At 43.0% G+C, this 26,230-nt stretch overlaps 2 protein-coding genes and 1 long non-coding RNA gene across 5 annotated transcripts in view; 1 reads left to right on the top strand and 2 right to left on the bottom strand.

Moving 5' to 3' along the window:
- Nucleotides 1–653: 653 nt before the first annotated feature.
- LOC118390549 (uncharacterized) overlaps nucleotides 654–26,230 on the top strand; it is a 26,372-nt gene continuing 795 nt past the window's right edge. Inside the window, exon 1 of the long non-coding RNA XR_004826959.2 lies at nucleotides 654–1,253. This is a non-coding gene — a long non-coding RNA (uncharacterized LOC118390549). The remainder of the gene's footprint in view (nucleotides 1,254–26,230) is intronic.
- On the bottom strand, nucleotides 9,417–17,985 carry LOC118390548 (vascular endothelial growth factor C-like). Its single transcript, XM_035781225.2, has 7 exons — nucleotides 17,342–17,985; nucleotides 14,263–14,476; nucleotides 12,435–12,625; nucleotides 12,113–12,243; nucleotides 11,112–11,215; nucleotides 10,562–10,898; nucleotides 9,417–9,774 (listed from the first exon to the last, which is right to left on the bottom strand). The coding sequence occupies exons 1-7, from the start codon at nucleotides 17,435–17,437 to the stop codon at nucleotides 9,660–9,662; spliced, it is 1,188 nt and encodes a 395-aa protein (XP_035637118.1). The 5' UTR covers nucleotides 17,438–17,985; the 3' UTR covers nucleotides 9,417–9,659.
- LOC118390547 (macrophage colony-stimulating factor 1 receptor 1-like) overlaps nucleotides 22,079–26,230 on the bottom strand; it is a 27,784-nt gene continuing 23,632 nt past the window's right edge. For 2 of the 3 annotated variants that reach the window (XM_035781221.2, XM_035781222.2), the window contains exon 21: nucleotides 22,079–25,858. In XM_035781221.2, the coding sequence (XP_035637114.1) occupies nucleotides 25,709–25,858 (150 nt within the window). In that variant the 3' untranslated portion in view covers nucleotides 22,079–25,708. The remainder of the gene's footprint in view (nucleotides 25,859–26,230) is intronic. The other variant, XR_008060638.1, reaches the window with a different exon arrangement.

Genomic DNA, 26,230 nt, shown 5'->3' with positions numbered 1-26,230 from the left:
GTCTACCCATAAAAGATTAGATCATGTTGGAGTAAAGTTTGAATGTTTCCAATTAAGTCATGGAGCCATCTGAATCTCCTCTCCTTTTGTCATTGTTGTAGAAAAGTGGGTTTAAATGAGGAGAGCTTTTCCTCTCATGGCATAGTTTATTCAGTTCTCCTGTGTTTGGGTTTACAGCTGCTGATTTGAATAATACACAACCCAAGCTCTCCCAGCCATACTCTATCGGGAGAGAGCGGGGTTGCAGGGTTGAGATTTTTCAGTAGAATCTGTTTACTAATTCCCACACTGTATCTCTCTGGCACTGGGGGTAGGGCTGGTGTAGGGCTATAATCATGTTACCGTGCTTCCTGGGAGCTGCAGGCCAACACTTCTCACTGACATCAGCTCTACATTACCTGTACTGTGTACACGTTAACAATAGCGTCTGCTTTGCGTACTGTAGTAAACTCTGACTAATCATGTAAGGCTGGCAGTATAACAGCTCTGGCAGCAAGTGTTGTCACAATGCCATTTGCCAAACTCACTCCATGTGTGTTTATTTGGTGAAAACATTGACATAAGAAATACGGGGAAGTGAACTTGAATTGAACGAAAGGAATGTGGATTTACCGTGGTGATTTGAACAAATACAGTGCAAGCAGACACTTGCTGGGGAGGTTGAGAAATGATCTTGTGTTGTTTTAAGGGGAAATCTGTAGTTGGTAGTTTTTAGACTTTTTTAAATGAATGATGTGTACTCTTTTGATTCGTGAAGGAAATAACTTATGAGCTTAGTTGTCCTACCCCATCAGAACCCAAAGTATAAGCTTGTTTTTAAATCTAAACAAACATGGTGCACCCGCAACTATAATGTTGATATCATGGACGGTCAGTCCGTGTCTCCAAAGCTCTGACAAGGATTTTGAGAGTGGTTACATTATTCCAGCCCCATCCCTCAGCTGTTTGCCAAATCAGTGGCGGGGTGCCACGTTGTTATCGTTCAAACTGCGGATTGCCGCTTTAATGCACACATCACACCATACCGGTGCATCACAACTCAAGTCCTGAGAAGCTAGTTGTGATTGGCTGTTGTGTCGGATGTTTTTTGTCACCCAAGAAATCGTGAATTGAAAGGTGAAACACCGTCCTCGGATTAGCGCTTGGGGGGGGATGTTTTCATTCCAGAAGGTTAGCTTGCGTCACACATTCCAAATGTGAACGCGTTAACATGGTCTGACACAGTTCCATCTACAAGCAGTTTCATTCGAGAGGTAACTGATGCTATTTGTGTGTTTTCTTTTCTTTTTTTTTTAGGTCTATATGATCAACTGTTGTAAACGTTCCCTTTTTATCTCTTTAGAAAATGCTAATCTTTGTTATCTGTTCAACAGTTCTGTGTGTTAAATGTGTTCCAACAGTTTTTTTTTATTTTTATTTGCACTGTTTCTTGTAGTGGGAGATGCCGTGTGTCAAACGTATTACAGCATTCACAACACAGTTCAGCCTCACAGTCACAGCCCGTCTATACAGTCATCATTTACTACTAGGCAAAACAACCCAAAACAAACTGCAAATGCAGTCAACGAGCTTGTAGAGTCACAAGCTTGATGTAATCATTGCGCGCTAGGAATATGGGACCAAATTCGACACTTTTGACTATAAGTGATTTGGCCCAAATACTTGATGACTTCACATGGGGGGTGGATATGTATGAAAACCACCTCAAATACAAGACATCATTCTATAGTCGCTTCATATGAAACAATTTGATCTCAAATCCAAAACGCTGGAGTATAGAGCCCCAAAAAACAAATGATCCTTCACTGTCCAAATACATATGGTGGGAGTGTATCTTCACTGACAAATAGCTTCAAGCGGAAGGGGTACTATACCACATTTCCTTAGAGAGGAACAGACCGAGCTCCACAGGCTAGTTTCACAGAAATCAATATTTCCTAAAACATGGGTGTCTGTCTCAAGAGACCTCTGTGTTTGAACAGGTGGTGGAGGAAAAGGAAATTGACAGAAAAGCCATCATTCTATTCCTCCGCGGCCCCATTTGGTTGTATATGTTAAGATACTGTGAGACTGATCGTCTCACGCTGTTGCTGCTGTGAACTGGCTGAAAGGAGAACCGACACCCAATCACAGTAATCCTGCTGGGCTATTAAACGCCCACTCTCCAGACATGAGTGGCAAAGCAACAGTCAGTCTCTCCCGCTGCGGTGGTGACTGCTGAGGCCTCAATAAGCACTCATATACATACCCCTAGCAGCACTAATACACTTCCAATCGCTTTATTGCTACATCTCACTTTTGAATGTAGACAGATGGTTGCAATCTTAGGGCCTCTTTTACTCTGCGCTACTTTGACGACACAAACTAGGTCCAGGAGAGCTACTCGGGTAAAGAGACACGATTTAGATTGAAATCTCACTGTAAGCGACGTCTCCCACGCTACCTCTGATTCAGAGGGGTTGGTTTAAATGTGGAAGACACATTTGAATGCATACAGTTGTACAACTGACTAGGTGTCCACCTTTCCCTTTCCCAGTAATTACCCCAATTACCTATTTAAAGGGACACTTCCGGATTTTGGCAATGAGACTCTTGATCTACTTCCCCAGAGTCAGATGAACCATTTTTAAGTCTCTGTGTCAAGGACGTTGGAGGTAATGTCCCTAGCCAATGCTAGCTAGCATTAGCACAAGGACTGGAAGTGTATGGGTATCTTCTAGTGTGCTTGCAGATACCCATAGACTTGCAGTCATTGTGCAGCGCTCGTTAGCCATTTCTTTAGAACTGCACGCAGGATTTTAAAATATCCACACATTTGCCAATCATTGCATGTATCAACTGTGCAATATGGTTTAGATGAGAAGCACCTGTGCAGTCTGAATTGCTATGCTCACTTGGTTTGTCTATATTGTATTTACAGTATGCTAATAGGTGCACACATGAAGCAGGAATGTAGCTTTGGCCACACCACTTCCAAGGCTGATGTTGAAGAGCGAGATCTCACGAGACATATTTTAATCATGTAAATCCACCCTTCTTTACTGCCCTTTTTCTACTTTTCTCTCTCTGTTGTTTTTCCTTGAGGTGAGAACTCGTGAATGAACGTGTCCAGCATCACATAACGTGTATCCAAATGAAAGGTTGCTGCAGTCAGTTGTTTCATTCAGATGAATTCGTGATGATTATTAAGACTTCACATTGCAGATTCAGACTTGAGTGTCCTGGCCAAGCAATACACAGTATCTTTACCACAATTTATGCCAAGAGAATTGTGTGTATCCATTCCTCACCCCCAATAATGGCACCCGTTGATGGATTAATGAATGCTCCAGGTTTAAGAACAACACAAGGCAGGAAGAGAGAATTTAATTTTCACAAGACGATAGACACTTTATGTAAGATTGAGGTGCAGCCTTGAAATTGAATGGCTTTTCCTGGTGGTGACGTTCAGTGTTTAACCTTGTAAAAACAAAACGATGTGACCTCTAAGAAAAAATATCACCCTTGATAAAAAGTGAAGTCAACCTTCCTGTCTCAAGTACTGTCTCTACTCTGTATGTATAAACCAAACTTTTTTGAATATCACAAACAAAAGATACTATCACTCAGTTTAGCTATGCGGTCACGTTTCTGTACAGAGGAATGAGCTGGTTTAGAGGACCAACTGTGGATGGCAGTTTCTACAGACACAAGCCAGAAGGGAATTAGATCTCTCTGCAATTGACCTCGGTGTAGTGTGTTTATTGTTCCGGACACATATGGCGGGTATGAGGAATTTGAGACTAAGGTCCTGGATCCATTTCCACTGCAGGGGTGTGTGTTTTCATTGCCTTTCTTTTGTGATTGGAGAAGGTGTTGTGAACACATCACACACCATGGTGCTAGTCTGGTCTGGTTCCCATAGTCTGTTGCCAAACTCCCTGACATGCAACCAACCCAGCTAGCACATATGGTTCCTTGGAAGTTGTGGGAGCGTACGTTTTTGGTTTCCCATTGGTTCTAAGGAACGAAGCCATAAGTTTCCTTACCAGTAAAATTGAACGTTTTGAGTGGTTCTCAGAACATTTTACTAGTGTTTCCTGAAAGTTTTCCTGGGAGGTTTTATTAACGTTCTGAGAATGGAAATTAAAGGTTATTTTGAGTTTTTAAAAATAATTTCCTTAACTTTCACTGAATGTTTCAATAAGACTTGTATTAACACTGCTAGCTTAGGTTAACTGTTTTGAACTCCCAAGCACAGATAGGACACATTGAAATTAATTTCCTTAGGCATTAATCATGCAAACACACAGATTTTGTTTGTGGCAGTGCATCAGTGAGATTCTCTATACATGGATTTAGTCCACTGTGCCACATGGATAGCATGCCATGTTTATTTTTTATTTTTACTCAGACTAAAATGAACAGTTATGTATTTTAAAACAGACCCCATTTCAAAGGAAACAAGCACTCATTAAGATCAGATGTGGTCAATTAGTGGGCGCGGCCAACACACTTAACAAGATGGAGGATAGAGAGAGTTTTGTTGACGCTGAGAACGGAATATATATGTTGTTCTTTGAACGTTACTAACGTATTAATGTTCTGAGAACATGACGTTAAATGGAAGAATGAGGAAACCTGCAGAAAATGTTATGCTGGTGTACTGAAATTCCCACAGAAGAAAGTTGTTTCTTAACGTTCTCTGAACTATTTGAGAATATTCCCAATGTCAAACAAGTTGGAGAACGTTCCTGGAACATTACCAATGCAATTAATTGTAACTTAATTCATTTGAACTTTTAGGAAACGTTCTGTTAAAGTAATGAAACGCCAAGAAAATTGTTATTTTGTCAAATTCCTTAAATGTGCTGAGAATGTTCCAAAGCCAAGCAACTATCCTGCACCATTCCCAGAATGTTGTGGGAAGGTTGTATGCAAAATAACTATAGGACAACACGTGCTCACCGAGCATAGGATTCTCAGAATGTTATGTGCTACCTGGGAATACCCCTTTTAACACACTTGTATCAAACACACACCGTACACATTTACCAAAGCCAATCAAGTTTTATTTTAAATACCATACAAATATGATAAGACATTAAAAACACACTACGTGGCCAAAAATATGTGAACACCCCTTCAAATGAGTGGATTTGGCTATTTCAGCCACACCCATTGCTGACGGGTGTAATAAAGTCGAGCACACAGCCATGAAATCTCCATAGACAAACATTGGCAGTAGAATGGCCTGTTCTGATGAGCTCAGTGACTTTCGACGTGGCACCGTCATAGGATGCCACCTTTCCAACAAGTCAGTTTGTCGCATTTCTGCCCTTCTGGAGCTGCCCCGGTCAACTGTGGGTGTTGTTATGGAAGTGGAAACATTTAGGAGCAACAGTGGATTAGCTGCGAAGTGGTAGGCCACATAAGCTCACAGAATGGGAACGCAGAGTGCTGAAGCGCGTAGCGCGTAAACATCGTCTGACCTTGGTTACCGAGTTCCAAACTGCTTCTGGAAGCAACGTCAGCACAATAACTGTTTGTCGGGAGCTTCATGGAATGGTTTCCATGGCTGAGCAGCTGCACACAAGCCTAAGATCACCATGTGCAATGCCAAGCATCGGCTGGAGTGGTGTAAAGCTCACTGCCATTGGACTCTGGAGCAGTGGAAACTTGTTCTCTGGAGTGATGAATCACGCTTCACCATCTGACGAATCTGGGTTTGGCGGATGCCAGGAGAACGCTACCTGCCCCAATGCATAGTGCTAACTGTAAGTTTGGTGGAGGAGGAATAATGGTCTGGGGCTGCTTTTCATAGTTCGAGCTAGGCCCCTTAGTTCCAGTGAAGGGAAATCTTAACGCTACAGCATTCAATGACATTCTAGACGATTCTGTTCTTACAACTTTGTGGCAACCATTTGGGGAAGGCCCTTTCCTGTTTCAGCATGACGATGCCCCCCGTGCACAAAGCTAGGTCAATACAGAAATGGTTTGTCAAGATCTGTGTGGAAGAACTTGACTGGCCTGCACAGAGCCCCGACCTCAACCCCATTGAACACCTTTGGGATGAATAGGAACGCAGACTGCGAGCCAGGCCTAATCGGCCAACATCAGTGCCCGACCTCACTAATGCTCTTGTGGCTGAATGTAAGCAAGTCCCCACAGCAATGTTCCAACATCTAGTGGGAAGTCTTCCCAGAAGACTGGATGCTGTTGTAGCACCAAAATGGGGGACCAACTCCATATTAATGTCCATGATTTTGGAATGAATTGTTCCACTTACTTTTGGCCATGTAGTGTAGACACACACTTTTCATTCACAGTCACCACTGACTACAGTATGTCACACAAGTTAAGTCACACATTTTGTACAATACAGTATATGCATGGGTCTTACATTTTAAGTATTATTTTCTTCCTTCCCAATTACACCATGACTCTGTCATCTCAGAGAGGTGCAAGGGTCACTTACAATAAATATAAATGTCATTTTTTTAAACTAATTTTAAATGCAGCACATACTGTACACTGCCTTGCAAAGTATTCATCCCCTTTGGCATTTTTTAAAATATTTTATTGCATTACAACCTGTAATTTAAATTGATTTTTGTAGTAGTCCAAATTGGTGAAGTGAAATGAAAAAAGTAACTTGTTTCAAAAAAATAAAAAACAGAAAAGTGGTGCGTGCATATGTATACACCCCCTTTGCTATGAAGCCCCTAAATAAGATCTGGTGCAACCAATTATCTTCAGAAGTCACATAATTAGTTAGATTGCACACAGGTGGTGTCACATGATCTCAGTATATATACACCTGTTCTGAAAGGCCCCCCGAGTCTGCAACACCACTAACCAAGGGGCACCACCAAGCAAGCGGCACCATGAAGACCAAGGAGCTCTCCAAACAGGTCAGGGACAAAGTTGTGGAGAAATACAGATCAGGGTTGGGCTATAAAAAATATCAGAAAATTTGAACATCCCACGGAGCACCATTAAATCCATAATTAAAAATGGAAAGAATATGGCACAACAACAAACCTGCCAAGAGAGGGTCGCCCACCAAAACTCACAGACCTGGCAAGGAGGGCATTAATCAGAGAGGCAACAAAGAGACCAAAGATTACCCTGAAGGAGCTGCAAAGCTCCACAGCTGAGATTGGAGTATCTGTCCATAGGACCACTTTAAGCAGTACACTCCACAAGCTGTGCTTTATGGAAGAGTGGCCAGAAAAGAAGAAAAGAAGCAAATGTTTGGTTTTCGCCAAGAGGCATGTGGGAGACTCCCCAAACATATGGAATAAGGCACTCTGGTCAGATGAGAATAAAATGTAGTTTTTTGGCCATCAAGGAAAACGCTATGTCTGGCATAAACCCAACACCTCGCATCACCCCGAGAACACCATTCCCACAGTGAAGCATGGTGGTGGCAGCATTATGCTGAGGATGTTTTTCATCGGCAGGGACTAGGAAACTGGTCAGAATTGAAGAAATGATGAATCCCGGAAATTCTTGGCGGAAACCTGTTTCAGTCTTCAAAACATTTAAGACTGGGACAGAGGTTCACCTTCCAGCAGGACAATGGCCTTAAGCATATTGCAAAAGCAACACTTAAGTGATTTAAGGGAAAACATTTAAATGTCTTGGAAGGGCCGAGTCAAAGCCCAGACCTCATTCCAATTGAGAATCTGTCTGATGACGTAACGTTTGCTGGACACCAGCGGAACCCATCCAACTTGAAGGAGCTGGAGCAGTTTTGCCTTGAAGAATGGGCAAAAATCCCAGTGGCTAGACGTGACAAGCTTATAGAGACAAACCCTAAGACACTTTGCAGCTGTAATTGTGCAGTGAATAGTTATGCACGCTCAAGTTTTCAGTTTTTGTGTCTTATTTTTTGTTTGTGTCAAAATAAAAAATATTTAGCATCTTCAGAGTGGTAGGCATGTTGTATAAATCAGATGATACAACCCCCCCCCCCCAAAAAAACATTTTAATTCCAGGTTGTAAGGCAACAAAATAGGAAAATTGCCATTGGGGGTGAATACTTTCACAAGCCACTGTATCTGAGGCAATGTCAATGATGTCCATGACTGCAGTATGTAGACAACTACATAATGTTGATAATTGTGGAATGGGGACAGTGCTCCATTTTTGTTCCCTGGCCTGAAGATGGAGAACATGTTGATCATGGCCTATCAGGAGAATATATGAACATATTCCCACAGTCTAGTCTCCATGTTGTGTTGTAGAGGGAATGTGAAAGGGTTTCGAGATACATATAGCCTACGCACTTGCTGTACATTGCAAACATAGCTATTGTTGGTATTTATTACAAAAGTTACAGCGAGTTGCTTTGTCACTTTTCACAGATCAAAACATTATAATTTATAACACACTGATTGTTACAAAGGACTGGGTTCGTTCATTACATGTTATTTTAGTGACATAAAAACACAAGTCATCTGTTACAAGTTGCTCACTCTTTTGCGGACCATTTCAGTACATTCTCATGTGCCGAATTTGTTAAATGACTCCTCTTAGCTGATTTAGTTAAATCAGTGGCTTCCAAACTGTGGGGCGGTCAGCAGAGGGGGAAGGGGGGCATGTCAGCTAACATTTTTGTATTAGGGGGCCCTGAGTGAAAAAATTTGGGGACTCCTCACAGCTGTATCAGTTAAATGGCTCCTCCTCACAGACGTAGAAATATACTGAACAAAAATATTAAAGCAACATGCATCAATTTCAGTGATTTTACTGAGTTACCGTTCATATAAGGGAATTAGTCAATTGAAATAAATTCATTAGGTCCTAATCTATGGATTTCACATGACTGGGCAGGGGCACAGCCATGGGTGGGCCTGGGTGGTTATAGGCCCACCCACTTGGGAGCCATGCCCAGCCAATCAGAATGAGTTTCCCCCCACAAAAGTGCTTTATTAAAGACAGAAATAATCCTGAGTGTCATCAGCTGTCCAAGGGGTTGATCTCAGACAATCCCGCAGGTGAAGAAGCCGAATGTGGATGTCCTGGGCTGGCGTGGTTACACGTGGTGTGCGGTTGTAAGGCCGTTTGGACGTACTGCAAAATTCTCTAAAACCACGTTGGAGATGGCTTATGGTAGAGAAATTAACATTCAATTATCTGGCAACAACTCTGGTGGACATTCCTGCAGTCAGCATGCCAATTGCACGCTCCTTCAAAACCTGAGACATCTGTGGCACTGTGTTGTGTGACAAAACTGCACATTGTAGAGGGACTTTTTATTGTCCCCCGCACAAGGTGCACCTGTGTAATGATCATGCTGTTTAATCTGCTTCTTGATATGTGACACCTGTCAGGTGGGTGGATTATCCTGGCAAAGGAGAAATGCTCACTAAGAGGGATGTAAACAAATGTGTGTTTGGGGGGGGGGGGAATAAGCTTTTGTGCAAATATCAAATTTCTGGGATCTTTTATTTCAGCTCATGAAACATGGGACCAACAGTTTACATGTTGTGTTTATATTATTGTTGAGTATAGAATACCATTTGGTCAGTGTCCTCTCTGCCACACCTTCTTCTCTATTCCGGCCCATGTGGACAATGGTTGTGGTCAGGTCAGCCTTCATTTCTGCTCTATTTCACCATACAGTTACAGTACATTGCAGTTTGGCACCAGTGCTAGTGACACCAGCTTTGTCAGTTCCACTCCTCTGACCTCATGTGGTTGGGTATGCACTGGCAGACGTAGTGGCTGTAGTAGAAGCCAGTTGGACAGTTCTTGTGTGGCTTTCTGCAGGGCAGCCGGTAACAGCTTGGTGGAGGGGAAGAGAAACCGATAGAACAGTTGGTTTTACGCAATGTACTGTAGCTTCAACTCAACTGTGACCCACTTGCATGACCCTGCGTGTGTAAGCGAGTTGTGTGTGTGATCTCGGACCAATCCCCATTGTCTCATTGATAAAACATGCTCTAACTCTTTCCGCTGTTTGGATAGAACATAAAACATTATTTTTAATCTCTCGCAAGAGGGGAATTCTGTGCTTTCTGGAAAGTCTGGTTTCTACATTCCAAAGAAATGTGGCAGGTGCCTTGCCTCGCTTATCCAGATTCATTGTAAAGGGACGTAAACAGGATATGAATTCTCACGCTGGAGTAGTTCTTCACATTAATGTCTTGTCATTATCCGGAAGTGTGAAATAATATTTTGTATAACTATCATTATGTTTGAACAGATTCCCCTGAAATACATATTGCTCATGATACAGTATCTGGATTCAGACTTCACACTGAGTTTGAGTTTCGTCTATTTAATTCCTCTCGGTCTCCTCTTTAAGTGGAACAGGTTGTGTGTTGCACTTGCCAAATTAAAATAACCTGTGGCTATAGCAGTTATAGCTTTTGTACTATGTGTTCCCAAGTTGTCACACTTAGGTCAACCGCGTATTATTACTTTGACCCGCATCATAGTTCTGGGAATAGTTTTCTAGAAATAGCAATGGGGATGTCCACCGGTGTCATGAGGCCTAATGAAATGTGAAGTGTTTGAACTTTCACCCTCTTCTGTTGTGCTGTCTGTGTTTTAGAGTCAATTGTTTTACCTGCAATTGTGTGCGTTGAACCTCTTGCCTTGCAGCAGGCAGGTGTGAGGACTCTCCCTGCACTGGCACAGGCACGTCTCTGGGTTGAGAGGCTGACTACGGGGGCACTCTGCCCGGCACACACAGCCACACAGATCTGGGTCCCAGCGTTGGTTGGGTGGGCAGGTCCCTGGGCCGGGCTGGTCCTCACAGAGACACTCACAGGACTCTTGGTCTAGACGCCAGCCTGGCCCACAGCTGGCCTCCGTCAGACCGTTCTGACACACACACTCACAGCTGTCCTCATCCAGGACTTTGTTGGGGCCACACAGCTCCAGCAAGGCTGACTCCAGGGGCTCTGCAACAGATGGTGGAGAGGAGAGAGGCTAGTTCGTGTCACTTCTTGACCTCTAGACAGACATGTGGTTTAGTACATTTCACTTCAATGCGGCGAGGCATTATATCATTCTCATTTACCAACTCCCTGACCTATGGGCTACAGTGTCTCTCGGTGTTGGCATACGGAAACGACTGTACTGGGTTTGTATGGGTACGGGCTAGTTTAACTTACCTAGCTCTCTCTCTGAGAAGGAGCTTGTGTCCATGGGAACACACAGGCAGCTGGTGGGGTCCCAGGCCAGTCCTGTACTGCAGGGAACATCTGGCGGGGAACACCTGGAGAGGGAAGGAGGGACACACAGGCCAGGATCAGATCAGAGGTCTTGGCTTAGGGGGACTGCTACTCTCACAAAGCATTCCTGTGAATGGTCTGGACACCATGGGCGGTCTGTGAGAGGGAACTGAATCCCCTGGCCCTCCTCCCTGCTGGCCTTGGCCTGGCAGACAGCCTACACACAGCCGTCTGGAGCAGTTAGGCTGGACACAGAAAGACGAGGAGAGAGCAGGGGGAAACATGGCCTCTTCTCCATGGCCTCAGTTCAAAAGCAAATGCACATGCAAAGCACTTGTGACGGAATAGCTGATGGTCTAGCTCATTCACTTACATCGTCAGATGCTGGTCCACATAAAATAGGATTAGATGGAATGGTTTAGTATCCTTGGCTTAGTCAGTCAGCTATATTATTACATTGCATTAAAACTGGACGATATTGTTTAATATGAACCAAATACTGTATTCCTTAAAGGTCCAATGCAGCCATTTTTATCTCAATATCAAATATTTTCTGGGTAACAATTAAGTACCTTACTGTGATGGTTTTCAATTAAAATTGTTGAAAAATAAACCAAATACATTTTCTGGGAGTGGTTACAGTTGTTGGCAAGGCTTCCGGACCCATCGATGCGCAAGCATAATTTTTGTGACGTTGTCAGCCAGCCCGTCTATATAAAACACAGGAAAACACCAATTTTTTGGACTGCACTGGGCCTTTAATAATAATGAAGTGTGTGTGTGTGTGTGTGTGTGTGTGTGTGTGTGTGTGTGTGTGTGTGTGTGTGTGTGTGTGTGTGTGTGTGTGTGTGTGTGTGTGTGTGTGCGTGCGCACATTGTGTCTCGATCGGCAGCGTCAGAGGTTACGTCTTAAAGTGGACTAGTCCTCACTACTCACTCACACGGTGAGGTGAGCTGCAGCGGCCCTCCTGATGACGGAGTGCAGGGGCCTCTTGGACAGACACTCACAGGACGTGTGGTTGACGAACGCCACCATCACCATAGAGCGGTCACGGTGAGACAACTCCACCAGCTGAGGCCACAGGGGAAAACAACACAGTGTCAATGACTAACATTCGGATTCGGCATCTATTGAATACAATGTTGTTACTAAAGCTGTGCCATTGGTACAACGCGGGTATAAGAGCGACTTGAAGTGTTACGCTGTACAGTAGCGTCATTTTAAAATGTCGAATGATATCTAGTTTGTCCTCCGCTGCTCACCGTCTTGTTGATGTAGATGTGGCTGGTGTTGGTGCAGTACAGACCCTCCTGGGGACAGCAGCCCCCACAGCGGTGCACAGACACACAGCGAGGCACGTAGAAGTGACTGGTGCTCTCCGGGTACTCCTTAGACACCTCCAGACACACCTCCCGAGGAGTACACATGGTACGCTGGATCTCCTCCAGAATGACTGGGGATGTATGGAGTGGCGTTAGCAGAGACAGGTTATCAGGGATGATATAATACAATATGCCGTTTAGCAGACGCTTTTATCCAAAGCGACTTGAGCGTGCGTACGTTTTACGTATGGGTGGTCCCAGCGGGAAACGAACCCGTGGCGTTGCAAGCACCATGCTCTACCGACTGAGCCACACAGGGCCACCAAGGTCTAGAGAATAATAACTAATCCTGACTAATGTGGAATAGAATCGTCGGGAACATTCTGTTGTTGACCATCTTCAGCCACCCAGGTAATAATGCAGTTGCATTATTAGGCTATATTGCTGCGCTAATTGGTTGCAACCTCATCGACAGCGTCCCCCACCTACAAATTTGGTTGGATTTGTAAAGGGCAATTTTCTTTTGGAAAGCCCATCCCAATAACTTAACCACAGAACCACACTGCCACCCACTAAGCCACATTGTGTAAGAGTAATGTCCGTGTTTTAAAAGATTGAATTCAACAAATAATTTCCTTTTTTAGTGCAATTTCTGTTGTCGGATGATCACCGTAACAATGTGCAATTTATCTCGGTAACAGAATATGAGGACAACAGACTGCAAATACTCAAAGAGAGGAGAATGAGAAAAGCTAACCCCTAATGATATGAACTTTTTAGACAACTTGGCGTCGGGCCAATAAACGTCTATTATTATATTGTCTGATGGAAGGACACAATAAGTGGCTTTGACTGTGTGTTGCCCAGCTCTTTCATCTTGGGATGTCTCTTGTAAAATATCATTGTTTAATGTCTTCTAATTCAATCTGATGTCCTACTTTCTGCCACTGGTCGATTGTCCAGCGTGACTGTTTGATTGTCCAGCGTGACTGTTTGATTGTCCAGCGTGACTGTTTGATTGTCCAGCGTGACTGTTTGATTGTCCAGCGTGACTGTTTGATTGTCCAGCGTGACTGTTTGATTGTCCAGCGTGACTGTTTGATTGTCCAGCGTGACTGTTTGATTGTCCAGCGTGACTGTTTGATTGTCCAGCGTGACTGTTTCCTTCATAAGACTTTTAGTCACTGGAGCTGACTGTTTGCTTAATTTTAGTCTGTGGTTCTGATGTCCTTTCTTTGAATTGTTTCTGGCATCATTTCATAGAGGTTGGGGCTGGTCAATGAAAGGCAATGGAGCAAGATCAACAGTTTTGTAATGTGCCCTTTTTACAACTTTCTCTCAATGGCATCTGGAGGTCTGTTGTGTAAATGGGTGAACTGAGGCCAGGCCACCTCCTATCATTGTCCTTTAGGTTATAAGGGTCCACTCAGCCTTAATCAGCTCTCCAGTAGGGCCTATATCTTCTGTGATGAGCTCCTGTGATCAGGAAGCAGACACAGCTAGTTTATACTAGAGCGCAGAGAGAGAACACTCAGTCTCTGATGAGTGGGGAGGGAAGAGTGAGGGGCCTCTTTAACTGTTAGGAAAACAAGAACAGGCTTTTCTCTCTCCTTTTTAACAACGACACACAGCTGTACTGCTCCCATCTGTGGGTTTGGGGGAGAAATGGGCTATCGCGCTAGCAGTTCCCCCGTGTGAGATAGGCAGACAACGTTCTCTCTCAATTGGTGTTTGCTGTTGTTAGGGCCATTCGACTGAAGAGCCTTACCTTCAATGGTGCTGTCAGACTTGACCAGTGCCAGCTCCCTGGGCTTGCCCCAGGCCCAGATATCGTCTTCAGCATGGAGAGGAGGAGAGGTGCGCAAGGCTTTCCTACGTAGGCAGTGCTGCACCAGACTGTACTCTGGGTACAACAGCTCCACCAGCTCGTCCACATTGGAGACGGTGTCCAAACCACTAATACCTTCGCCAACCAGTGGGGCCTGATGAGGAATCGGGAAAATGAGCAATGAGAACATCAAATTCAAATCTTTGATCTACCAAAATTCAGTTTATGTTGATCATCCACTGCAATATATTACGTAGAAAATAATATATAAAATGACACGGATGGGTATCTCAACATATAGAAAAAAAACATGTTTGTAATAAAGACCATTTGATAAGTCAGAAATGTCTGTAACTAAGTTGTAATCTGTCACTACTACGATAAGAACCCTAAGGGCGTCACTGTAACATTATCACTGTCTGCCTCAGAGATCAACACCCACCAAGCAGCCTGGGTGCTACCTTGTCATTATCTCTTATGGAAACAAATGCTGTTATTTTTTCCCCCAGGTTGGTAATGCTAGACTGTCACTTCTGTCAGGGATGGAATGGAAACTGAGCCAGTATGGAGCACTGTGTCTGTCTGAGCCCAGGGAAAACAAAGCAACGCAAGATCATATTTTTTTCCATTGAGATCAGCCAAGTTCTTTCCTAGAGATAAGGAACAAGGTTATTATGTCTGTTACAATCAAAGGTCTCCATTTTCAGATGAAAGCCTTGAGTTCACTATCAGACATTTTCAAATATACGTTATAGGTCCTTCAGAAAGTATTCACACCCCATGACTTCTTCCACATGTGGTTGTTGTCACAGCCTGAATTGTCACTGGCCTACACACAATACCCCATAATGTCAAAGTGGAATACGTTATTTATTTTTTTTTACAAGTGAATTAAAACCAAATGAAATGCTGAAATGTCTTGAGTCAATAAGTATTCAATCTCTTTGTCACGGCAAGCCTAAATAAATCCAGGAGTAATAAGTCACATAATAAGTTGCATGGTCTCTGTGTGCAATAACGGTGTTTAACATGATTTTTGAATGACTACCTCACATACAAGTATCTGTTCCTCAGTCAAGCAGTGAATTTCAAACACAGATTTAACCACAAAGACCAGGGATGTTCTCCAGTGCCTTGCAAAGAAGGGCAACTGTTGGTAGATGGGGTAAAAAAAAATAAAAAGCAGACATTTGAAAATGCCTTTGAGCATGGTGATGTTATTAATGACACTTTGGATGGTGTATCAATACACCCAGTCACTACACAGACACAGGTGTCCTTCCTAACTCAGTTGCTAGAGAGGAAGGAAACTGCTGGTGACTTTAGAACAGTTACAGAGTTGAATGGCTGTGATAGGAGAAAACTGAGGATGAATCAACAACATTGTCGTTACTCCACACTACTAACCTAGATGGCTGAGTGAAAAGAAGGAAGTACACATGTACAGATTAAAATATTTAAAAAAAAACATGAATCCTGTTTGCAACAAGGTACTAAAGTAATGCTGCAAAAAATGTTGCAAAGCAATTAACTTTTTTTGTCCTGAATACAAAGTGTTATGTTTGGGGCAAATCCAATATAACACATTACTGAGTACCGCTCTCCATTTTCAAGCATAGTGGTGGCTGCATCATGTTATGGGTATGTGTGTAATCATTAAGGACGGGAGAGCATTAAATGGAATGGATTTAAGCACAGGCAAAATCCTAGAGGAAACCTGGTTTAGTCTGCTTTCCACCACACACTGGGAGATGAATTCACCTTTCAACAGGACAATAACCTAGAACACAAGGCCACATCTACACTGGAGTTCCTTACCAAGAAGTCAGGGAATGCTGGCCGAGTTACAGTTTTGACTTAAATCTACTTGACAATCTATGGTAAGACCTGAAAATGGTTGTCTAGCAATGATGAACAACCAATTTGACAGAGCTTGAAGCATTTTTTAAAAGAATAATGGGCAAATGTACAATCCAGGTGTGAAAGCTCTTAAAGCTATGCAAATGCTGCCAAATGTGCTTTCTACAAGGTATTGACTCAGGGGTGTGAATGCTTATGTAAATTAGATGGTTCTGTATTTCATTTTCAATACATTTGCAAAAAAATCCCAAAAATCTATTTTCACTTAGTCATTATGGGGTGCTGTGTGTAGATGGGTGAGAATTATTATTTTTTTAAATACTTTTTGAATTCAGGCTGTAGCACAAAAAAATGTGCAATAAGTCAAGGGGCACGCATACTTTCTGAAGGCACTGTAGCTGCTTCTAATGTTGTTTAGTATTCACATTTTGAACGTGGCCTTTTATGTAAGCCGCTTGTGTGATTTCGGTTCCACTGGACTTGCAAATGTCACCCCTTGTGGCTGACGGTAAGCTCCTGCTCAGATCACACAACATGAGGTCATCCCCTTGGCAACATGAGGTCATGGCTGACCAATAGATAAACGGTGTATACCTCCCGCACGATCGATCGCTCAGGGTGAGTGTTTATCATCACACACAACCCATTGTCAGTTTACCTCACAATTTAAACAAGGTAGCCAACTCAATTGTAACCATCCCTAGTCACTTTTGCTATTCAACCTCACTCGTCTCCTTTTGTCCAAATTGACAGTCCCTCTCTCTTGTCTAAAGGTATGGCCTACTACCCGCCTCAATAGTGGAAGTAGACAGGTACAACATGACTAACTCATTCACCTTTAATGATGCACAAGGCGAGGAGGATGTTTTATTGCCCAACTAAAGACACACCCGCTGTAGTGAAAGCACTGACGAGTAACAAGGAAACCGCCTGTCTCCTTTAAAAAAAAACTATTGTGACAACTCATTTAGTCAACAAACTGATTTAGTCAATAACAGTAGTCTATTACCTTCACATGCCTATTTATTTCTGTACTGAAATCAGAGTTCTGAGCATAATGAAGGTTCATCGGGAAAGAGCCTTGTCTGGCCAATTCTTATCTGTACCGTACAATATGACACATCATCCAAAAGAAGCAGCGTGTTGTTTAGTTACTCACCTTTGTGTCCTCCTCACCCGGGTACTCATCATAGTCATAACCATGAGTGAGATTGGTGACATTGAGAATCCAAAGGACTAAAGATAATATCCACATGGTGTGTCTGGGATGAAAGGGGGAGCGGGAGGAGGACGAGGGGGAGATGATGAAGGATCAGCTAATGCCCCACAGTTGAACTCTCATCCCACAGAGCACAAGGATCTCCTCGTTCCTTAGCCAGGAACTGACCTTGAGATAAGATGAGCCCCGTAGAGTGCCTTTCAAACACAGCATTTTCCTCCAGGAAGTATTTTCTTTCACTTCGTACAGCATGTGAGACCACTTTCATTGTTTCATTCCAAGTATTTCCATCGCGACTCCCTTGAGTTTCCCTCTGAAGGCTTTGTATTTGGAATCAGATCCTTGTAGATGATCTTAATCAGAAAAGAGGTGTAGAGATTGAGAGGCCAGATTCCATAGGGGCTCCTGCAGGTCCAGATGGGGTGAGAGAGTGTAGGGTTGTGTCTGTCTCCAGTGAAGCCCGAGTACAGAGGAAGTGAGCGCAGACACATGTGACAGCAGGCAGGCTCCCTCGGCAGAGTGCCCTCCTTTCTCTCTCTCCCTTTAACTCTCTCTGTTTTGGGAGTAGCTGCCACCGCCTCTCCAGACTGGGAGTTAGTGTGTGTGTGTGTGAGCCTGTGTACCAGTGAGTACTGTTGTCTCTGACGCTTGGTGAGCACACTTTTTAAGGTGCTATATTTTCAATATCTACAGTATAATCTCTTATTTTCAAATGCTCACTCTGTACATTTCCCTGTAACATGCTGAAGCAATGTGCTTCTCCAGAAAGGTGTTCGTATCTGACTTGGCCTCTTCTCTTATCACCATACCACCTGGCCTCCTGCTTTTCAGGGTGGTCTACTGTACTGCTCTGTAAAGCGGGGAGAAGCAGAAGCACTCCTTCTATGATTCAATGCTATCAAAACATAACCTACCAAACTGCATGATCGCCCTTACTATGTGCTGTGTGATTGTCTACTGTCCTCCTCGACCCTCCCATCGCTGACAGTCTACAGTACACTTTAGATATGTCATGCCTGTCTTTGTAAATCCCTGACATGGGTGTCAATGCTGGCATGGTGGTCTAGTGAGTGAATAGTCAATCCAACTGTACAGCAATGGTTATTTTCATGGATGATTGAGCAGCAGAAGGAGTTGTGGTCATTTGTAGCTAAGTTGGTAGAACATAGTGCTTGTAAAGCCGGGGTAGTGGGTTTGATTCCTGGGACCACCCATATGTAAAAAATTTACACATGCATTACTGTAAATTGCTTTAGATAAAAGCATCTGCTAAATGGCAATTGTTTTTATTTTAGTAGTACAGATGGGCTGTTTATGAGTTACTAAGCTGTATGAAAGGATTTACACATTTTGAGTCATTGAATATGGCTATGCTGAGAAGTTGACTTCCCTGATTCCTTGGTACAAAGTTCCGAAAGGGTATTTCGGCTGTGCCGACAGAATAATCCTTTTTGGTTCCAGGTAGAACCCCTTTGGGTTCCATGTAGAACCCTCTGTGGAAAGGGTTCTACCTGAAACCCAAAAGGGTTTTTACCTGTAACTAAAAGGGTTCTACCTGGAACCAATAAGGGTTCTTCAAAGGGTTCTCCTATGGGGACAGCCAAATAACCCTTTTAGGTTCTAGATAGCACCTTTTTTTCCCCAAAGAGTGTATTGATGCAATGATCTTTAATCAATATCTGCAAAGCAATCTCACATCTTACTTGTTGAATGCGGTTGTTTGAGTCCACCTAGTGTACAACTGCTATACATCTGTCGTCATCATGCTGTTGGCGTGGGGACAGCCAGCCAGGCAGCGAGTATGGCTCGGCTCTGGCCAGCCACAGTCATTACACTTAATGGGCTCAATCCTCTCAAGTAGGGCCATGTTTATCCCGCTCCTAATGAACATCTCCCCAACTACAATATCTGGCTAATTCAATTCTCCCACAGCCAAAACACTCATTTCCACCAAACAACTGCTCTATTTCCCCCATTGCCTGGAGTTTTTTTTTTTTTTTTGGGGTTCAAACTGAGACACACTCACATAACATACTGTATAACCGGAGCACAAGTGTTCTGTACATGAATTGTCTCTAAGTTGGAGTAACAGAGAAAGTAAATGGAAGACGAGTGGTATTGCAGGGTGAAAGTAAGTCAGCAGCTGGCCATCGTATGCTGTAAGCTCAACAGCTCGTCCTTGGGACTACCAAAGATTGCTCCAGTTTGTAGACTAGACAATATTCTGCATGACACAGTAGTGATGAGCAGCTCCTCTCTCGGGCCACAACTCTCTTCTCTCCACATACCCTTTTTTATAAATGTCAAATTTCATGAGTTACAAATCTTGCTAGTGCCTTTAGTGCTGGAGGCGATCAAGGCTTTTGTAGTGCACAGTAGCAGGTCTTGCCAGTGCATATCTGAGATATCTGTGTGCGGTAGATCCCTTACTATTGGGGACGTGTTGGAGCTCGCACCTAACGCAACTCACAAACGTGAACTCTTACAATGAGGCAAAGACTAAGGAGTGACGGAAAGGGGATTACAATATGGCTGGATTGGTAGACAATAACCATAAAGTAGATCAAATCTACGCTGCATTTTGGGGTTGGATTGGCACGTTAAATGTGCACATATCAAATTTGAAGGATGTGTAAAGCATGAAGTTGGTATACGCGATTCATAAACGACACGCTGTTAGATGCAATAGATCTCTGTAGATTCTCTTAGCAGATGTGATCTAATCACAACGAAGGGTTGATGGGCAACAGATGCCGGAAAATGAGTTTTATTCTGCCAAATAAAAGAAGACAAAGGTCATTGAAATGTCATCCCAGTGTGTAACGTTACAGACAAAGGCTGCAGGTGAGACATGAGAACAAGGCGGAAGCTTTTCAGATCCAGCCTCAGACCCAGTAAATCTCTGCGATGTGAGTGACAGGCAGGTTCCCAGGAACCTGCTCTAGATTAATGGCAGGAAACACGATGGAATGTTGTCTTTCTCCAACATACACTGTGGGCCATGGCCTGGGGCCCTCAACGGTTTCACAGGAAAACACGAACCCAAACACCATTATCATAGAACCAAGACAGATCTATGTTACTGTATGTACCCATTAGAGATTGAGGTTTCAGCACTTTTCAGATGGCAACTCTGAAAGCGAAGCCTTTATATTTGGCTTTGTTTTGTAATTCCTTTAAATATAGAAGGCCTCTCCAACTATTTTGTCTCAGACAAATATAGCCCTGCAGGAGCTTTCATGAAAGTTTGGGAAAGAGCCCGAAAGGTTAATACAGCAATGTCCTTTGCTGAGAGCACAGTAGGGAGAATTCTTTATCTGACAGTGGACCTCATTTTCACACCTATTGTATCTCTGAGGCTTTTTATTAGAAGGAAACGTTGGTCTCGGGTTAGTCTGAAGTTACTCTGAGCGAGCCACACTCCAAGCTGTCTGGCTCATAACGACGTAATAGAACGGGCTATAGAAAGTACGTGACGTGGCCACACAGAGAAGAGGATGTCGGTGAGGGTCAGTCTGAGATGGAGCCCGAGTGGCTGTTTCGTTAGAACTCTGTTAATGAATTGTGTGCAAGGGTACCCCCTAGTGTCACAAACAGTCACACACATGGGGAATGAGGTCAATTGTGGCAACTGTCCATGAAAGATCAGCATAAATGACAGTTATTCACCTGTGGATTGTCATCACTCAGCCTTACCTTTTTTTTAATATCCAACCCCTCTTCTGAATTCTTATTTTTTTATGGTTAGTTTTTGTGGTTATGAAGGGAGGGAGTCATCTTCCAGAATTGCAAAAAAGTAACTTGACCGTGTTTCGCAATGTCTGGACTCTATGTTTTCAAGAAATCTGTGCAAAAAAAATAAAAGCTAATATGCACATTTTTGGGTATGTGTATGTAACGGATGTGAAACGGCTAGCTTAGTTAGCGGTGTGCGCTAAATAGCGTTTCAATCGGTTACGTCACTTGCTCTGAGACCTTGAAGTAGTAATTCCCCTTGCTCTGCAAGGGCCGCGGCTCTTGTGGAGCGATGGGTAACGATGCTTCGTGGATGACTGTTGTTGATGTGTGCAGAGGGTCCCTGGTTCGCGCCCGGGTATGGGCGAGGGGACGGTTTAAAATTATACTGTTACATGTATACACACTCGACTTCCTCAAGACAAGTTATATGCATGGGAAAGTATACCCTTTACCGGGACTGGTTATGTGGAGTCAATGAAATCCATAGCATAACACTTCACAGTGTTGTCAAGTTGGTTGGATGTCCTTTGGGTGGTGGGGTATTCTTGAGACGCACAGGAAACTGTTGAGCGTGAAAAACGAACCAGTGTTGCAGTTCTTGGCACCCACTACCATAACCTGTTCAAAGCACTTAAAGCTATTGTCTTGCCCGTTCACTCTCTGAACACATACACAATCCATGTCTCAAGGCTTAAAAATCTTCATCTACACTGATTTAAAGTGGATTTAACAAGTGACGTCAATAAGGGATCATAGCTTTCACCTGGATTCACCTGGTCATCTGGTCGTCTTTAATGTTTTGTACACTCAGTATATATTTAAGTGATAATGCCCGAGAAGCCGGTGTTTGTAGGATATATTGGCACGAACACCGGCTCTGAGGGAATTATGACTTTTATAAAAGGGGTTACCAACATTTTTAAAAAATGATTGAAATGATTGAAACGTGTTTTGAGGAATTTATTCATACTATTTCATAGTTCCACGAGATTTAGCCTTGACACAAATCTAGGGTTGCGTATACTCACACAGTGTATTCGGAAATTATTCAGACCCCTTGACTTTTGCCACATTTTGTTACGTTACAGCCTTGTTCTAATATGGTTTAAATCGTTTTCCCCCTCATCAATCTACACATAATACCCCATAATGATAAAGCAAATATAGGTTTTTAATATTTGCAATTTTTTTTACAAATAAAAAAACTTGGCTGTGTGCTTAGGTTCGTGGTCCTGTTTGAAGGTGAACTTTCGCCCCAGTCTGAGGCCCTGAGCGCTCGGGAGCTGGTTTGCATCAAGGATCTCTCTGTACTTTGCTCCGTTCATCTTTCCCTCAATCCTGACTAGTCTCCCAGTCTCTGCCGCTGAAAAACATCCCCACCGCATGATGTTGCCACCACCATGCTTCACAATAGGGATGGTGCCAGGTTTTCTCTAGACGTGACGCTTGGCATTCAGGCCTTCGAGTTCAATCTTGGTTTCATCAGACCAGAGAATCTTGTTTCTCATGGTCTGAGTCCTTTGGGTGCCTTTTTGGAAAACTCCAAGCGGGCTGTTATGTGCCTTTTACTGAGGAGTGGCTGCCGTCTGGCCACTCTACCATAAAAGCCTGATTGGTGGAGTGCTGCAGAGATGGTTGTCCTTCTGGAAGGTTCTCCCATCTCTACAGAGGAGCTTTGTCAGAGTGAGCATCGTGTTCTTGGTCACCTCCCTGACCAAAGCCTTTCTCACCCGATTTTGTCAGTTTGGCTAGGCGGCCAGCTCTGGGAAGAGTCTTGGTGGTTTCAAACTTCTTCCATTTAAGAATGATGGAGGCCACTGTGTTCTTAGGGACCTTAATAAATGCTGCAGACATTTTTTGGTACCCTTCCCCAGATCTGTCTCAACGCAATCCTGTCTCGGAGCTCTATGGACAATTCCTTTGACCTCGTGGCTTGATTTTCACTCTTACATGCACTGTCAACTATGCGAGCCTTGATATAGACAGGTGTGTGCTTTTCCAAATCATGTCCAATCTATTGAATTTACCACAGGTGGACTCCAATCAGGTTGTAGAAACATCAAGGATGATCAATGAAAAAAATATTCACTTGAGCTCAATTTCGAGTCTCATAGCAAAGGGCCTGAATACTTACGTGAGTATGATATTTCATTTTTTTATATTGTAATGAAAAAGCAGGGAGCAGGTCTTGAACCCTCGACCTGCGAGTCCGAGGTCCGGCGCGCTATCGACTGTGCCGCAAAAGCACGTTCGTGCGGCAGAGTCTATTTCTGCGCGTATAAACCCAGGGCCGTTACAATATACATGTGCAAAAAATATATATATATTTTCCCTTTGTCATTATGGGGTATTGTGTGTAGATTGAGGAAAATGTTTTATGTAGTGCATTTTAGACTTAGGCTGTAATGTACCAAAATGTGGAAAAGTCAAAGGTTCCGAATGCACTGTATATATATATATACTGTACCAGTCAAAGGTTTGGACACACCTACTCATTCAAGGTTTTTCTTTATTTTTACTATTTTCTTCATTGTAGAATAATAGTGAAGACATCAAAACTATGAAATAACACATATGGAATCATGTAGTAACCAAAAACTTTTTAAAAAATATTTTAGATTGTTCAAAGTAGCCACCTTTTGCCTTGATGACAGCTTTGCAAACTCTTGGCATTCTCTCAACCAGCTTCATGAGGAATGATTTTCCAACAGTCTTGAAGGAGTTCCCACATATGCTTAGCACTTGTTGGCTGCTTTTCCTTCACTCTGCGGTCTAATTGATCCCTAACCATCTCAGTTGGGTTGAGTTCAGGTGATTGTGGAAGCCAGGTCATCTGATGCAGCACTCAATCACTCTCCTTGGTCAAATAGCCCTTACACAGCCTGGAGGTGTGATTTGGGTCATTGTCCTGTTGAAGTCAAATTATAAGCTCAAACCAGATGGGATGGTGTATTGCTGCAGAATGCTGTGGTAGCCATGCTGGTTAAGTTTGCCTTGAATATAAAAAATAAATAAGAGAGTGACACCAACAAAGCACCATCACACCTCCTCCTCCATGCTTCACAGTGGGAACCACACGTGTGGACATCATCCATTCACCTTTAGCGGTTGGAACCAAAAATCTGAAATTTGGACTCATCGACCAATGGTCAGATTTCCACCGGTCTAATGTCCATTGCTCGTGTTTCTTGGCCTAAGCAAGTCTCTTCTTCTTATTGGTGTCCTTTATTAGTGGTTTATTTGCAGCAATTTGACCATGAAAGCCTGATTCACGCAGTCTCCTCTGTTATTTGGGCTGCAATCTGAGGTTCAGTTAACTCTAATGAATTTATATTCTGCAGCAGAGGTAACACTGAGTCTTCCTTTCCTGTGGCAGTCCTCATGAGAGCCAGTTTCATCATAGCGCTTTATGGTTTTTGCGACTGCACTTGAAGAAACTTTGAAAGTTCTTGAAGTTTTCCGCACAATAACCGATTGGCTCAAAAATATTAAGAAATCCACAAATGAACTTTTAACAAGGCACACCTGATAATTGAAATTCATTCCAGGTCACTACCTTGTGAAGCTGGTGTTGAGCGTGCCAAGAGTTACAGTACGTTTCAGTTGAATGTAAAGCATTTCTTACGCTGAAGGCAAGACAAAAAACAAAAATCATTTGGTTCCATTGAAGTTCACACACTTCAGATTTTCAAACACTCAAGAAAAACTTTCAAAAGAGACTATGTTGCTACTATACACTATAATAGTAAAACGTTTGCAATAACTATGTCTTTTTGTGCTGCTTAGGCGTGCTGAAATGTTGATCTCAGTTCAGTAAAATTGGTGTTGAGAATTTTGGGATTTTTGGAAACAGAAAGCTGCATATGTAACTGCCTTTATTCTCCAATAGACATTCATCAAGTTTATCAAGCCGGTTAGATCAGTTAGTAAAGTATCTCATAAATGTTAAAGGTACATTATCTATAAATCGCTCAGCCATTTCCTGGTTGCTAACATTCTAATAGCATGCCTCATTTCAGTTTATGACAAAACAAGCAAGTATAGTGTTGTGAATCATTGTACCGTCTAAGCCTCTGTGAAATAACAAAATATATTGTTTTTTTTCAGCTGCTTGAAGCTTGTGTACAAAATAGAAAGTGAAAGATGCAAAAATGAAACTTGTGAACGGAAAAGCAGTGCACAGAACAGAAATAGTGCACAGAACAGATCTACTGCTTCGTAGACTTGCTTTCACTGCGAATGACAGATCTATAACTCACATTTCTATGTGAATTTGGTGGGGTCACCCAAAAGCGTACATATTGCAGCTTTTAAAGATAATTAGATTTATATGACCTAATTATGAGCTTTTGGTCATTTGATCAATGATCAAGGCATAACATGATCAAGGCATAAAAGCTTAGTTCCCAATGTTGCTTTACTGGCAGCTACTGTGTGGCACTGAAATCATGTTCAGTACAATGAGAATCAAGACATTTGGATAAACTGGTGTGTATCCACCCATCTCTTGCCTGTGATTGACAGATGTTAACGTGAATGTATAGTCATTGATGATGGCCTGATGTGCTCTCAGCAGAACTGGTAGTGGTTCTTTTTCATCAGGGGCTCCTCCTCTCCCTCCTGGTTCAGTGTCTGATCACAATCCCCATTCGTCTTAGCTGGGTCCCCCTGCTCTCCTGCCCCCTGCTGTGGAGTCTTATCCTGCACATTCCTGTAGGTCTGGCAGAAGTCAGGATACTTATATCACATTCAAAAACTTTTTTTAGAAGTACAGTAGATCTAGCTGTAGGGAATGATTAGAAGTTAGTGGAATGCTAAGAGAGAGACTAAACTTTAAAATATTTTCTACAGTGAAAGGGAGATACCTAGTCTGTTGTACAACTGAATGCCTTCAACTGAAATGTGTCTTCCGCATTTGAATCAGAGAGGTGTGGGGGGCTGCCTTAATCGACATTCACGGTGCCCGGGGAACAGTTGGTTAACTGCCTTGCTCAGGGGCAGAACGACAGATTTTTACCTTGTCAGCTCGGGGATTCAACCCAGCAACCTTTCGGTTACTGGCCCAATGCTCTAACCACTAGGCAGTGTGTC

Source organism: Oncorhynchus keta, chromosome 11 (assembly GCF_023373465.1).
Source record: "Oncorhynchus keta strain PuntledgeMale-10-30-2019 chromosome 11, Oket_V2, whole genome shotgun sequence".
NCBI lineage: Eukaryota > Metazoa > Chordata > Actinopteri > Salmoniformes > Salmonidae > Oncorhynchus > Oncorhynchus keta.
This window is presented reverse-complemented; position numbering and strand designations above follow the sequence as displayed.

Excerpts from the sequence above, each read along its gene's own strand:
- LOC118390548 (XM_035781225.2), bottom strand. The coding sequence starts at position 17,437 with ATGTGGATATTATCTTTAGTCCTTTGGATTCTCAATGTCACCAATCTC. Across the intron at positions 14,477-17,341 it reads CGGGTGAGGAGGACACAAAG|GCCCCACTGGTTGGCGAAGG; the intron begins GTGAGTAACTAA and ends ATTCCTCATCAG. Across the intron at positions 10,899-11,111 it reads CTTCTCAGAGAGAGAGCTAG|AGCCCCTGGAGTCAGCCTTG; the intron begins GTAAGTTAAACT and ends CATCTGTTGCAG.